The sequence below is a fragment of the Myxine glutinosa genome, chromosome 1 (assembly GCF_964187855.1).
Source record: "Myxine glutinosa chromosome 1, kmMyxGlut1.1, whole genome shotgun sequence".
Classification (NCBI taxonomy): Eukaryota; Metazoa; Chordata; class Myxini; order Myxiniformes; family Myxinidae; genus Myxine; species Myxine glutinosa.
Window position 1 is genome coordinate 391143499 of NC_136261.1, and position 15761 is coordinate 391159259.

Sequence of the window (15761 nt, forward strand, 5' to 3'; positions counted from 1 at the left end):
TGAGAGATAGGGCCAAAAACGATATATAGCAGGATATCGCAAAAGGTTATGGACGGATTTGGACGAAACTTGGTGGAGAGGTTTCGTGTCTGACAATGACAAATTGGTTCAATTTTGGTGAAGATCTGAATATTGATTCAGATACGATAATTATTTAATTTTAAAGTGATTCTTCACCATTGAGCAATCAGGTAAAAAGTGATATATAACATGATGTTTATAAAAGCTATGGACTAGTTATGACTAATCCTGGTGGACGAGTTGCTGAGGTGACAAGAAAAAGCCAATTAGATTTTGGTTCAAGGCCGAATCCAGATCCGGCCTATCAGTGGGACACAAAACATAAACTGTTCAGCCTGGCGAAGGTATGTGCTCTATGAGGTACTTTCAAGTAGAGTATTTAGTATGCACCTGGCGGAGGTATTATTTGGCCAAATGGCCAAATTATAACATTCCACTGTGTGCCGGTTCCATGGCCAAATTATAAAATTCCACTGTGCACCGGTTCTATGACCAAATTATAAAATGCCACTGTGTGCCGGTTATGTGGCCAAATTATAAAATGCCACTGTGTGCTGTTCTGTGGCCAAATTATAAAATGCCACTGCGTGCCGGTTATGTCGCCAAATTATAAAATGCCACTGTGTGCCGGTTCTGTGGCCAAATTATAAAATGCCACTGTGTGCCGGTTCTGTGGCCAAATTATAAAATGCCACTGTGTGCCGGCTCTATGGCCAAATTATAAAATTCCACTGTGTGTCGGTTCTGTGGCCAAATTATAGAATGCCACTCTGTGCCGGCTCTATGGCCAAATTATAAAATGCCACTGTGTGCCGGTTCTGTGGCCAAATTATAAAATGCCACTGTGTGCCGGCTCTATGGCCAAATTATAAAATGCCACTGTGTGCCGGTTCTGTGGCCAAATTATAGAATGCCACTCTGTGCCGGTTATGTGGCCAAATTATAAAATGCCACTTTGTGCCAACGCCACTGTGTGCCGGTTCTGTGGCCAAATTATAAAATGCCACTGTGTGCTGGTTCTGTGGTCAAATTATAAAATGCCACTTTGTGCCAACGCCACTGTGTGCCGGTTCTGTGGCCAAATTATAAAATGCCACTGTGTGCTGGTTCTGTGGTCAAATTATAAAATGCCACTGTGTGTCGGTTCTGTGGCCAAATTATAGAATGCCACTGTGTGCCGGTTATGTGGCCAAATTATAAAATGCCACTTTGTGCCGGTTATGTGGCCAAATTATAAAATTCCACTGTGTGCCAGTTCTGTGGCCAAATTATAAAATGCCACTTTGTGCCGGTTATGTGGCCAAATTATAAAATGCCACTGTGTGCCAGTTCTGTGGCCAAATTATAAAATGCCACTGTGTGCCGGTTCCACATCTAAATTACCTCCATTAATTCCTTTTTTAATCTTGGTAAAAAATGCTGATGGAGACGGCAGTCTTCATAAAATATCTTGCAAGGTTTTTGCACAAAAAAGTGAAAGTAACACTTTTTCCCCCTTGTACAATTCTTCCGATATTAGAAACCGACAGGTAAGAATGAACACAAATAGAATGAACATGAATTTTGACATGCACATGACATGTGCAGGCATACGTAAGCAAGGAGGAAGCAAGTGAAGAATGTCATTGAGAAATTTCTTATTTCTCAGCCATGTTTTTCACAAGTGCTCAGCTCATATGACTGCTCATAGAATGAGTGTTCATTTGATTACTCTGACCTACGAGATGGGGAATTGGCACGAGGAATTGCACAAAGCCAGGCGTGGTCCATGTCATGCTCCCATGAGGCATTGGCCGCCCTCCCTGACACTATCACTGCTGTTAGCAGTTCCTCTTTCCACAGGCCACAAGCGGAAATTTCTGTTCCTGACATTCATTTGACCCATCTTGGAAAGTACTTTAATTATCCAGAACTTGCTTCTTTTTTTCTTTTTTCGTTTTTCTTTTTTTCTTTCTTTCTTTTTCTTTCTTTCTTGCATTTCTTTCTTTCTTTCTTACATTTCTTTCTTTCTTTCTTTCTTTTATTTATTTATTTATTTATTCATTAATTTAATTATTCATTTATTTAATTATTCATTTATTCATTTATTTATTCATTTATTTATTCATTTATTTATTCATTTATTTATTTATTTATTCATTTATTCATGTTATTCATTTATTTATTCATTCATTCATTTATTTATTTATTTAGTTATTCATTCATTTATTCATTCATTTATTTATTTATTTATTATTCATTCATTCATTCATTCATTCACTCACTCACTCACTTACTTACTTACTTATTAATTATCTTTCGCACATCATAAAAGGTATAACTCGTCAAGAGGAAGAATAATCTTGGAAAAGGCAAATGAAACTTGCATTTAAATGCACATGATGATGAAGTTGAATGCAGATGCGTAAACAATCGGATCATCTTTCCGCCCTTTCAAAATATTTTACATCATAAGCAGCTGTTTGTGTTTTCCAACCGCAGTGTTTATTGACACCGTTGAATTGCTAAATCAGCATTGTTTTACCCTTCCTCTACCACCCCGCCCCCGCTTCCGATTGCAGCCCGTGGTTATCCATGATATGGAGTCGCTCAAAAACGCCGAGTCACTTTTCTTGGGAAAGTGGAACATTGAGCGGGACGCCGAGCTGGTGATGTTTAACCGCTACCAGCACCGCTCCGTCGAGGCTATCTGTGAAGTAACCGAGTTTGCCAAGAGCATTCCGGGTTTTGGAGGCCTGGACCTTAATGACCAAGTGAGAGCAGCACTCTTCATACTTTTCATTCTTCATTTCCCGGTTTCCCCATACTTGTTGGTATTTAATGTTAGGATTGTGATGAGGACTGGCAGGATAGCTTGGAGGTATGGGAACTCAACTTTGAGCTGCTTCACCTGGGTTTCAAATGTTTTCCTCGCTTTGTAGTTACTCTCATTTTTACGAAGTAGCCCATAGGGCAATGCCGTCTGAAACAGCGATTGTCTGTATGTATTGTTGCGGATCTCCTCGTTGGCCTTCCCCTTTACCAAGAGGGGGTTAATCCCCTTGTCTTTTACTGACAGACGGGATCCGGGGGCTATGACGTCCTTCCCGGGCAGCATTAGGTAGGGTTTTTAGGACTAGGGATTCGCTATTACCTAAGTACTAACGCTGGCCGGAAACGAGGAAATAACTCCCGCCTGAATCACGGATGTTGATGTAATATGCCGAGCAGATAGCAATCCGCGATCCGAGCTGTTAACCAAAAACTAAACCCGTTTCTAAGCGGTTGTAATCGTGCCGCATTTACCCAATGGAGGAAATGACTAAAACGGTCGGACCAAGAGGAAAAGGAATAACACAATAATTTATTTACAATTTGTACACTAAGAAGAACAGGAAGAAAAGTAATGTACAGTGAAGAGGAAGAAGCAGATACACAGGGCAGCCTTATACAGTCTTACTTATTCCCTGGACATGGGCCTGTTCACACTCAGACTCACTCTCAGACTCACTCACATGGGGTTTGTAGATGGTCGGGTTGAGGGTCCAAGGGTCCACAGCTCGTCCGGTCCCCGACTCGTACCGTGCAGATGGTGGAAGACGGCAGGCAGCTCTCCGCGTGGCATAGGTGCGAGGCGGACAGTTATATATCGGGGAAAGGTCGGTTGGCTGGCGATTATATCGCGTACGCAATAGGTGTACCGGCACCTTTATACGCGCTCCCGGTATTGCTGTGTACCATGAGCCGCTCCCCCAATGATGTTACCAATGGTGCCTTCCCACAAAAGTCCTTCTGCACGCTGCAGTCCTCTGCAATGCATGCCGCGTGCCAGTCCTTTGTAAAGCGCAATCAATCCTTCTCCGCGTAACTGAATACCGCAACTGATGAGCACCTCTCCCTTCTCATCTCTCGTTACACGAACCAAGCGCCTCTCCCATCATAACTCCAACTTGTTCAAGACTCGTAACTCAACTCACAGAGCTTATCCTCCTCATAACTGAGGTGGGGGCCTCGCGCGAAGGGTTATATTGCCACGCCAGCGAACACTCTGGAATGTCCAGCCACACCCTGTCAGGCGATGTCGCCTCAGCCCTGATTGGCTGTTGAGGGCTTACCGGCTCCGCCTTTGACGGCTGCTTGACGTGGCCACACCCCCACCCTTGCGCTCCGCCCCCTTTTCGGGCCTTACCTCGTGGCATTTCGGCTGATTTGAGCAGAAGCCCAAGGGCAGCGAACGCTGCTGGCAAAGGAGGTGTATTAGCCAAATCAGGGCGCGGGATGGATGCTGCCCAACAAGGTCGATTTGGAGGGTGGCTGAAAAATGGATGAACGGGGCCTACTCTTATTTGTTTTACACAACGCAGATGCAACTATTGGGAATGGCCTTATCCTAAACACATACTATGAAATAACTAATGTCCTAAGGTGGCCTAACTATGGGGTGCAACCTTTAACCTTTAATGATGTTAACTGTGTGGATTCTCAAAACCGCAACACTGCACCACTGCTTTCGCCAGGCTCGTCCCCGAGCCGAACCACATACCAGTGAGGACGGCCAGCTTCGAGCAAGGGTCAGGACTACCTTTTAAATTAGTGTGACACTTAGGTGTAGTTTCCCTCTACTTTTAACCTACTACCCTGTGTGCGACAGTTTTAAACACTAGATATGTCCCACCTGCTGCGTTTTGTACTACCTAATCAGACTCACACCCACAATTAACCGAAATACGGAATGGTTTCCAAACTACACATAAAGCCAGTGGGGAGCATGTTATTTACAAGACATGACTAATTATTTACAACTACAACCCAGGACCTGTCTTTTGTGGGAACAAGAAGGAATTTTGAAAAGAGGAAACACCAATTGCAATGCACTGCACCAATACACCGATACACCGATACACCCATATGCACACAAAAAAACATGCACAAAAAGCACCATCACCAAAAAAATGCACAAAAACATTTTAAAATCATGGATGATGCCTTGTGCTTCGCTGCTGGGCCGCGACGTCTTCTTGCTTCATGTTCTTCGGTGTGCCATCGTAAAACCTGATGTCTTCATGTCCGGGCATACCAAAGATTAATTAATAAAAAGTGCACAAATCGTGTCCGCTTTTTATTTTGCCAGCAGGGCCAGCGTAGGTGGTCCGACTGCATGGCATGTGCGCCACTTAAGAACAGTGGTCCGCAAGTAAGATGCTGCTGGCAGCAGTGGTCTGCTCCAGCAAAGATGCCAGGCCACAGAACGTGTGGTCCATATGGTGTACTGGTGTTGGCGGCAGGCAGCAGGCTGCAGCACAAGAGTGCAGCCGCACAACTCAGGGCACCTGCACACTCCCCTCAACAAAAGACCATGGGTCCATGAGTGGGGAGGAAGACAAAGCAGAGGTTAGCGGGGGCAAGGGCGCAAGGGTACACACAATGCAAGGTAATGCGATATGAAGGGGCGCGGGAGAGCGAGCGGAGAAAGCTCGTCCCTAGCCGTTCGTCACCCCCCATGTCAATCTACACTACCCTTGCCCTTCCCCGTATTTACACCATTTACAAATTCGTCTCTACCGGCTCGTCTCCCATATCTCCCCTAATTCCGAATTCATCCCCAATCCCTCCCAGAAGGAAGGGATGGAATAACACACAATGTCTCACCCATGTCATGATGCGTCTTACAAACTCCAAATATCTGCAAAAACCTGGAGTGGAGTCCTATCACCTCGGTGAGTGGATGTGGATTGTGCGAAGAGATTTCATCCGAGCTATCCTTCTAATAACATTAACTCTTTACTCTACCCGGGGTCTTGCCCTGCCAATGCAATTGGCCTCTTTACACTATGTGGTTCTAAAAACCAATTCCCATTGACCATACTGTGGTGCCTTACCAATTTGGGGTCTCACTCCCCCATTTTTTCTATCTGTGCCCTCGCACAATTTCGGAGCTGGGTCGTGTGGCTCTACCAGCAGGTCTACCTACCTGCGCACCTCCGCCACTGAAGTCGCCACCCGAACTTACCATGCTCCTTCACACTACCCTAACCGGGGGAAGGCCCTCCTGGCTCTCTCACCCCGTGATGCCCTCTCTGGCATGGGCTACCCGGGTCCTCTCCTCGGATCCTCGGGCCCCGCTGAACTCTATTTGAATGCTACCTGGCTCCCAGAGCCTACCTGCGGCCTCACCTGGCTGACAGACTACCAGTGGCAGAGTGCCCCAATAACTATACTTACCAATTAAGCCCACACGTCCAGCCATCTCCACAGACTTATGCACCCCTCCAAGCAATACTTTGCTACTACACGCACCACAGATGTCAATATCCAACAAATTTACCTACTCCCTCTACCTAACTTTAAACTACCCTCCCCGGGTATTCGTGAAGGGGTCCATCCTCCCCCATCCACTCCTTCGCACCATGCACTCCACACCACTCATACCACACACCATTTACTCCACACCACTCATTCCACACTACTCACTCCACACCACTTATTCAGTTGCACCCCATGCAAGCCAATCACTCAATACACTTACACTTGTCCACAATACTCTACTCATACGCTTTCACACACACACACATCATTCTCGACCATTGCCTCATTTCCTCACGCTCACCACCAAGAATCTCATTCACAATTCCTCATTTGCGCCTAAAGTGCATCCTCAAGCTCATACACAATTTCTCCACTCTACTCCACACACACAGCATCATCTAACTAACTCCATCATCTAACTAACCATCAAACCTTTTGTCCGCCCCATCCTTCCCTTTCTCCGAGCTATTCTGAAATCTCTGACACACCTTCAACAGCTCTCCCTATCTCTTCCACCTCTTCCACATCTTACATCTTACCAGTACATCTTACTCCACACACACAGCATCATATAACTAACTCCATCATCTAACTAACCATCAAACCTTTTGTCCGCCCCATCCTTCCCTTTCTCCGAGCTATTCTGAAATCTCTGACACACCTTCAACAGCTCTCCCTATCTCTTCCACCTCTTCCACATCTTACATCTTACCCATCGACGGTGGGAGGGATTTTCGAAGCTCCACACGGTCTCCACGTTTTTCGAAGTTAAGTCTGTTCACAATTGTATTTTGTCGAAACTGTATTTATCTTTCGGTGTGTGAAGTTATTGTGTGCAACTTTGGTTGTTTCTCGGTGTTTATCTTTCATAAATTGATCGTTTGTTTGCCGTGTCGTGTCTTGAGGCCTTGTACAGTGTGCACTGTACAACCTTGAGGCTTTGTTTTTCTCTCAGCGGTCCGTCGTTTGTGATCCAATAACTTTCGTTCTCTGTATTCCCAGGCTTTTCACCCATAGCCTACTTCCTTGTGTAAATCTCAACTCAAAAAAAAAAAAAAAAAAAAAAAAAAAACATTTCCTTCTCTGTTCTCATTCGTTTATTCATTCTTATTCGTTCGTTCGTTCTTAGACCACGTGTTTCTCCCCCATTTCCCCAAATAGTTTTCACTCATTAACCTTCAATGTTTACACTTTCCCCTCAAGTTATGTATTCCGTCATATTTTATAACACCTTTTTCTTCTTCTTCTTTAAAAGGCTGCTTTCGACTTGCTCACCAAATCAATTCATCCCAAAAAAAATATCCATCTCCTATAGTGCCTTTTTTCTACATTCCCTAAACTCTCCTGCACTCCATCCTCCATCCAGCGTCCTTAAACGTATTTTTAACTCGAAGGTCACAAGAAACTCATTTTGCAATAAATGTTCGTTTCCCATAAATCGTACACTTTCAAAAATCCAATCTCACCCCTCCCCTCCAAATCTTCCCCATAACCCCTCCCCTCCAAATCTTCCCCATCACCCCTCCCCTCCAAATCTTCCCCATCACCCATCCCTTTCAAATCTCCCCCCTTGCCCCCTCCCTCCTAAACTACCCCCTCACCCCTCCCCGCCAAGACGCCCCCTCGCCCCTCCCCTCCTAGACTCCTGCCTCACCCCTCCCCTCCAAATCTCCCCCATATCCCATCCCTTTCAAATCCCTCCCCTTGTCCCTTCCCTCCCAAACTCCCCCCTCACCCCTCCCCTTCAAATCTCCCCACCCTCATTGCTTCTCAATTTCCCCCCTCTCACTCCCCCTCCTCAAAGCGTCCTCCCCACTTCTTCCCCCTTCAAACTCTCACCTCCATCTCCCCCAACCTTCTGCCTCGCTCTTCCCCCTCCTCAAATAACACCTCATTGTGGCTCACCCAATCACCATCAAACCTTTTGTCCGCCCCATCCTTCCCTTTCTCCGAGCTATTCTGAAATCTCTGACACACCTTCAACAGCTCTCCCTATCTCTTCCACCTCTTCCACATCTTACCCTACCCTTCCTCCCCCCTGTTCTGTATCTGATGCTCCCCCTTCCTCTTCATTAACGGTATGGACCTCAAACATCCGGGGCCTTCGTTCAAACTTAACTGATCTCTCCATACAGGTTGCTTCTGTCAAACCAGACGTGATCTGCTTAACAGAAACTTTCCTCCTTTATGATGTCTCTGATTCCATAGTATCTCTCCCGGGCTACTCCCTCCTCCGGTATGATAGACCTGAGCCTCGTCCTGGAGGCGGGGTTGCTATCTTTATCAAAAACTCTCTTCCTCACTCGCCCTGCACTGCACTCTCTCCACCTCACCCCCAGGAATACCTCTGGCTACGGCTTCCCCTTCGCTCCCACCTCTTGTTCATATGTGTGTTGTACCGTCCACCAAACAGTGATGACTCCATCTACATCTCGCTGTCTGATGATATGGACCAACTTCTATCTACTCATCCCAACTCTCTCTTCCTCATATGTGGTGATTTCAATTGTCACCATGCCAGTTGGCTGGGTGTGGGTACCTCTCTCACCAGACATGGCTCTTCAGCAAAGGACTTCTGCGACTCACTGGGACTGACACAATCTGTCAATTTCCCGACCCGGATCTCAGTCAACGGAACATCTTCTCTTCTGGACTTGGTTATGACTAACTTCCCTGAAAATGTCTGCTGCTCTTCTTCTGCTCTGATCGGATCATCTGATCATGTCCTTGTTAAAGTGGACATCTCTCTGACCATCCTCAGGGAGCCTGCTCAGCGTCGACGAGTCTGGCATTTCACTCAGGCCAACTGGCACGGTCTTCAAGCAGCCATCAATCATCTGGACTGGTCTCCCATCTCTACCACCTCTGACATCAACTCATCCTGGGAATTCTTCCAAAGTAAATTGCTCTCTCTCATGCACAGATTTATCCCATCTCGTCTTCAGTTGTCATACCCTTCCTCCCGTCCATGGTACACGGAATCTTGTGGTGAGGCTGTTGCCCAGAAACAACTTGCCTTCGTCTCCTGGAAAGCAAATCCAACGGAAGGAAATCTCATTTCCTTTCACAAAGCCCGAAACAAGTGTGTGTCCACCCTCAGGAGAGCCAGGAAACAATATCTCTCCGTTCTCAAGACCGAACTCTCTTATCTGTCTCCCTCTTCCAAATCCTGGTGGCGTCTGGTCAAATCCGTTTCTGGTGTTTGTTCCCCCTCCATCCCCTCCCTTACCTCAAACGGCTACACAGCTGACTCCGCACGTGAAAAAGCTGAATGCCTCAACTCTGTGTTTGCCTCTAAATCTTGTGTCCCAAACCCATCCCTCTCTGTACCCACCATACCCAGTCGTACCCTGCTGCTCCTGGACTCCGCGTCCTTTCCTCTTGACAAGGTGGAAAAGTTTCTGTCAACCCTCGACTCTGATTCTGCAACTGGACCCGACGGCATCAGCCCACGGGTCCTAAAATCCTGCTCTGCTGCTCTATCTCACCCTCTCTCTGTTCTCTTCACCCTCTCTTTTGCTCAAGGTCAACTGCCATCTGCTTGGAAATCAGCCAACATCACCGCTTTGCACAAAAAAGGTGCAAAAACAGATCCTAGCAACTACAGACCAATCAGCCTTCTCCCAATTATCAGCAAAGTCATGGAATCCATCATTGCTTCGGATATGAAATCTTTCCTCTTCTCCAATGGCTTGATCTATGATCATCAATTTGGTTTCAGACCAGGTCACTCTACTCTGGACATGCTGCTTCTGCTGTCTCAACAATGGATGGAGGTCCTCAATGCCAAACAGGAAATTAGAGCTGTCTCCCTCGACATATCACGTGCCTTCGACACGGTCTGGCACCCCGCTCTGCTCACCAAACTCTCCTCCTTTGGTATCCATGGAAATCTCCACGCATGGCTGGCGGACTTCCTCTCTAGTCGTCGTCAACGTGTGGCCCTGAATGGGTTTCTCTCATCTCCTCTTCCTGTTCAGGCTGGAGTTCCCCAAGGCAGTGTTCTGGGCCCCGTGCTTTTTCTGGTCTTCATCAATGATCTCTCTGACTCTCTCGAAAATCCTCTCTATCTCTTTGCTGATGACTCCACTCTCTGCCGCTCCATTCCTCTTCCCTCAGATCGGCAGTCTGCCGCCTCCTCACTCTCTGAAGACCTGGACAAAATCACAGACTGGTCAAACAAGTGGAACATGTCTTTCAATCCTGACAAATCTCACACTCCTACTATGTCTCTCCGAAAAGATCGACTGGACAACCCTCCCATCTACTTTGTCAACAATCCTCTCCAAGAAGTTCTGTCGCTCAAGATTTTGGGTCTCACTATCTGCCATGATCTTTCTTGGGAAAACCACATTTCCAAGCTGGCCTCCAAAGCCAGTCGCCGACTGGGCATCCTCCGTCGTGCGAAGTCCTTCCTCGGCACACCTGAGCTCCTCACCACATACAAGGCTTTCATCCGCAGCTCAATGGAATACTGTTCTCCCCTATGGGCCGGTGCTCCTGCCTCACACCTAGCTCGGCTTCACGCTGTTGAAACCAAAGCTTTCAGAATTATTGGAATCTCCCGCGATGAAGCTATCTCTGAGGGCCTTTCACTCACTCACCGCAGGCAGGTAGGTGGTCTTTCTGTCTTCTACCGACTCCTCTCCGGCCTTGCACCCCCAGCTCTCTCTGTGCTCTGTCCCCCAAATATTCCTACAGGTCGCACAAGATCTGCCAGCAACCCTCTGATGGTTAAACTGCCGAAATCTCGGCTCTCTGCTCACCTTCACTCTTTCATTCCTCTTTTCTCCCGCCTCTGGAACAAACTCCCTCACTCCCTTCAATCCCACTCCTCCCTCCAGGTCTTTAAAACAGCTGTTCACCACCATCTCTTATCTTCCCCCATCCAAAACCTTGATCTTTTCTACCCCCGCTAATTCACCCCAGATCCACCTTGTTTGAAATTCCAACTTCTTTCCTGGAAGTCCTGGCAGTGTCCATATGTTTTATACCTCTCCCACCGCCCCCTTCCCATGCCCCCCCCCCCAAAGCCCTCGCCCTCTCTCAGATCTCTCGATGTCTCCATGTCTCTCGGTCCCTGCTCTCAAATGTTGTGTTTGTGTCCTTCCCCCTCTCTCCCCATCTTGTCTACCGCTCCCGATGTTATATGTTTTATGTGTCGGTTTGTCTTTCTGTGTGATTAATGTTCGCTCTTTCACGAGCCTCGATCTTGTATACAAAAAAAAAAAAAAAAAACTCCTTCCCTCTAATACTTGTGCTTTCCCTATCTTCCCTTTACACTAAGCACATCCCTCGTCATTATCATCCATCTAATCTGACTACGGCCCCACTACCTGTATCGATGTCGCTACTTAAATCTTGGTCTCCTATGGTCATTTCTAAGTCCCTAACAATTATCCTAGCCCGCCTTGGCTAGTTTTCACTGCCAAACCCCATAAACTAAAGCTCATGTGCCCCAATATAACGAATGGCAAAGCTACCATTCGCCATCACTACTGCTATTACTATCCTTCCACTTGAGCCTCTCCGTGCAGGAATACAGCATCCTTACAGCTCGGCTTCGCAAAGCCGAGCAATGCATGTGGATGGACAGTCTCCTGTTTGTTGGGTCCGTCCGGCATTTCCGATTCTGGGGAGGAGGCATACTCGGACCGAGGTTCCAGGCACCATCTCGGCGCGGAGCCCTTCGGTCTCCAGCCCAATGACCCAACCTCCCCCGGTCGGAGCACCGCGCCCACCAGGGGGCGAAGGTCCGACCTGGCTGACCTCCCCCGGAATCGTGCCGTTCGCCTTCCCCATCAAAGCGCAGCACCGACCATACAGGGCGGGGCCCGGCCCGAATCGTGCACAGTGCTCCTTGCAAGAGCGCCACGGCAACGATCCCCGCCGGCTCCCGCAGCACGCAAAGCCCCCCGCGCACCGAGGACTCGCGTCGGCTATACGTCGGCCTAAACGCTGCCCCGGTCTGCGTCGATGCTCGAGTCGCATTCTCACACCACGTGACCCTTCCCATACGCACACAACCCATGCATTCCGTTCCCGCACTCGCTCGTGCATTCTCTTTTCTCGCACTCGCGCCATTCACCTTCACACAGCGCACCACGGACCTTCCACAAGCACCCAGGTGACGTCGGGATCCCAAGCGCGCGAAAAATCCTTTCGCGCCAAACACTTTCGCGCCAAACCTTTTCGCGCCATATACAGCCCTACTTACCTTCGGGATCCTCCTCTCCTGCACCAACTGCAAACTTTCATTTTGGTTAGGAAGTACGGCATCATGATGCGAACACGGACTTTGAGTACATTCCATTTCTTCCCTTGATCTAATCTCTGATTCTGCCGTCTCCTCAACCCCAATTTCCATTATAATTATGTCATTTTCTTTTTCCTCGACGTCCGCCGGCGCTAATAAAATTTTCTCTTCTACTTCGGCGGTTGTCGGTTTTTCCATACCCCATGTCGCTATTTCTACCCCGGTCCACCCGGCTCTGCTTGGCTCCAGTTTGCGTTCCCCGCGTTCCTCACATCATGCGACCTCCTCGCTCAACATGCGATCAATGTTCTCCCCCATTCCTTGTATGCGGTCACCCATTCTATTTCCAAACCCTTCAATTACATTTCCCATTTCATTTTTCAATCCCCCAATTTGGTTTCCCACATCATTTTTCAATTCTAAGGCTAACCCCCGCTCTAGTAGGGAAAATGGCCTTTAAAATGCATGTTGTTTGTTGTACATCATTTTTCAATTCCCCAATTTGGCTTCCCAATTTATTCATTTCCCTTGTGGATTTGTCCCCATTACGCCTTGCTTTGTCCCTCTGCATTTCTATAGATGCTCGTAGTTGCTCTATGAGTAAATACAGGTCCCAACCCACTGGTACCACGGGCTCGGCTCTCACCGCCACGTGCGGGGCGCCGCCATTTTGTCCCTCTCCTGCTACCTGCCCCTCATCACTGTCCTCCTCCATTGCCAATTGCTCCAATTCTTCCCTGGGGTCCTGGGTTGATTATAACCCTTCCTCTACTCCCTCATTTCCCCCCACCGGCATCCGACCGCCTTGGTTATCCATGGCACGATTTAAAATTTAGATGTTATGCTAAATTTGGGTCGCTAGTAATTTTGACCAAATTTGTCCAAAAGATTTTTAAAATTTGGTTCGGGTTCCAAATCCCACTCCCCGACACCAATTGTTGTGGATCTCCTCGTCGGCCTTCCCCATTACCAAGAGGGGGTTAATCCCCTTGTCTTTTACTGACCGACGGGATCCAGGGGCTATGACGTCCTTCCCGGGCAGCGTTAGGTAGGGTTTTTGGGACTCTGGATTCGCTATTACCTAAGTAATAATGCTGGCCGGAAACGAGGAAATAACTCCCGCCCGAATCACGGATGTTGATGTAATATGCCGAGCGGATAGCAATCCGTGATCCGAGCTGTTAACGAAAACTAAACCCGATTCTAAGCGGTTGTAATCGTGACGCGTTTACCCAATGGAGGAAATGACTAAAACGGTCGGACCAAGAGGAAAAGGAATAACACAAGAATTTATTAACAATTTGTACACTAAGAAGAACAGGAAGAAAAGTAATGTACAGTGAAGAGGAAGAAGCAGATACACAGGGCAGCCTTATACAGTCTTACTTATTCCCTGGACACGGGCCTGTTCACACTCAGACTCACTCTCAGACTCACTCACACGGGGTTTGTAGATGGTCGGGTTGAGGGTCCAAGGGTCCAAGCTCGTCCGGTCCCCGACTCGTACCGTGCAGATGGTGGAAGATGGCAGGCAGCTCTCCACGTGGTGTAGGCGCGAGGCGGATAGTTATATATCAGGGAAAGGTCAGTTGGCTGGCGATTATATCGCGTACGCAATAGTTGTACCGGCGCCTTTATACGCGCTCCCGGTATTGCTATGTACCATGCACCGCTCCCCCAATGATGTTACCAATGGTGCCTTCCCACAAAAGTCCTTCTGCACGCTGCAGTCCTCTGCAATGCGTGCCGCGCACCAGTCCTTTGTTAAGCGCAATCAATCCTTCTCCGCGTAACTGAATACCGCAACTGATGAGCGCCTCTCCCTTCTCATCACTCATTACACGAACCAAGTGCCTCTCCCATCATAACTCCAACTCGTTCAGGACTCGTAACTCAACTCACAGAGCTTCTCCTCCTCATAACTGAGGTGGGGGCCTCGCACGAAGGGTTATATTGCCACGTCCAGCGAACCCTCTGGAATGTCCAGCCACACCCTGTCAGGCAATGTCACCTCAGCCATGATTGGCTGTTGAGGTCTTACCGGCTCCGCCTTTGCCGGCTGCTTGACGTGGCCACACCCCCACCCTTGCGCTCCACCCCCTTCGGGCCTTACCTCGTGGCATTTGGGCTGGTTCGAGCGGAAGCCCAAGGGCAGCGAACGCTGCTGGCAAAGGAGGTGTATTAGCCAAATCAGGGTGCGGGATGGATGCTGCCCAACGAGGTCGATTTGGAGGGTGGCTGCAAAATGGACGAACAGGGCCTACTCTTATTTGTTTTACACAACGCAGATGCAACTATTGGGAATGGCCTTATCCTAAACACATACTATGAAATAACTAACGTCCTAAGGTGACCTATTTGTTGCTTGTGGCCTAACTATGGGGTGCAACCTTTAACCTTTAATGATGTTACCTGTGTGGGTTCTCAAAACCGCAACACTATGTATGGGTGTATGTATGTATGTATGTATGTATGTATCTATCTATCTATGTATGTATGTATGTATGTATATATATATGTATGTATGTATGTATGTATGTATGTATGTATGTATCTATGTATGTATGTATATATGTATCTATGTATGTATGTATCTATGTATGTATCTATGTATGTATGTATGTATGTATGTATGTATGTATCTATGTATGTATGTATCTGTCCGTCATCCGTCATACATATCTATGTATGTATGTATGGCCAACCTTATCTGTCCATCATCCAAAGCGGCCCCGTCCGGCGCCAAGCTCCGGCTCGAGGGAACCCTCCGTCTGCTCGCTCGCACGCTTCACCAGGCCCCGTGTGGCCAGCACCACTCCAAGCTCCGGAAGCACCAAGCACCGCTCCAAGCACCACGCAGATGGTGAACCAACGACCACCAGGACCTCTCAAGACGAAGAAGAGAAGCACAGAGACCAAAAAGAATGGCAAGAGCTTCAAGCACAGAGAGATCGTGCAGCACCAAGAGACCAGGGAAGAAGCCAAGAGAGAGAAAATGTCGTGCAGCGTGCTCTTTTATAACCTTCCCTCTGACGTCAGTCCTGGCGCACCACCAACCAGGGACCCGTATCCTCCCGCCATCCACCGAACCCTCCAGTGCCTTCTCTCCAATGAACAACCTCCTTCTCAGTTGCATCTTCGCGCCTCCCGCCCTGATTGGCTGGAGGTTCGCGCCTTCCGCGCCAACCAATCACACGTT

General features: G+C 48.0%; 2 protein-coding genes across 3 annotated transcripts in view; one reads left to right on the forward strand and one right to left on the reverse strand.

Moving 5' to 3' along the window:
• LOC144889570 (uncharacterized) overlaps window positions 1-15761 on the reverse strand; it is a 434610-nt gene that overhangs the window by 382621 nt on the left and 36228 nt on the right. The gene's annotated exons all lie outside the window — the stretch shown is intronic.
• Window positions 1-15761, forward strand: part of LOC137416516 (peroxisome proliferator-activated receptor delta) — a 65244-nt gene that overhangs the window by 17159 nt on the left and 32324 nt on the right. For both annotated transcript variants that reach the window (XM_068102134.2, XM_068102138.2), the window contains exon 5: window positions 2583-2774. In XM_068102134.2, coding sequence (XP_067958235.1) covers window positions 2583-2774 — 192 coding nt within the window. The remainder of the gene's footprint in view (window positions 1-2582; window positions 2775-15761) is intronic.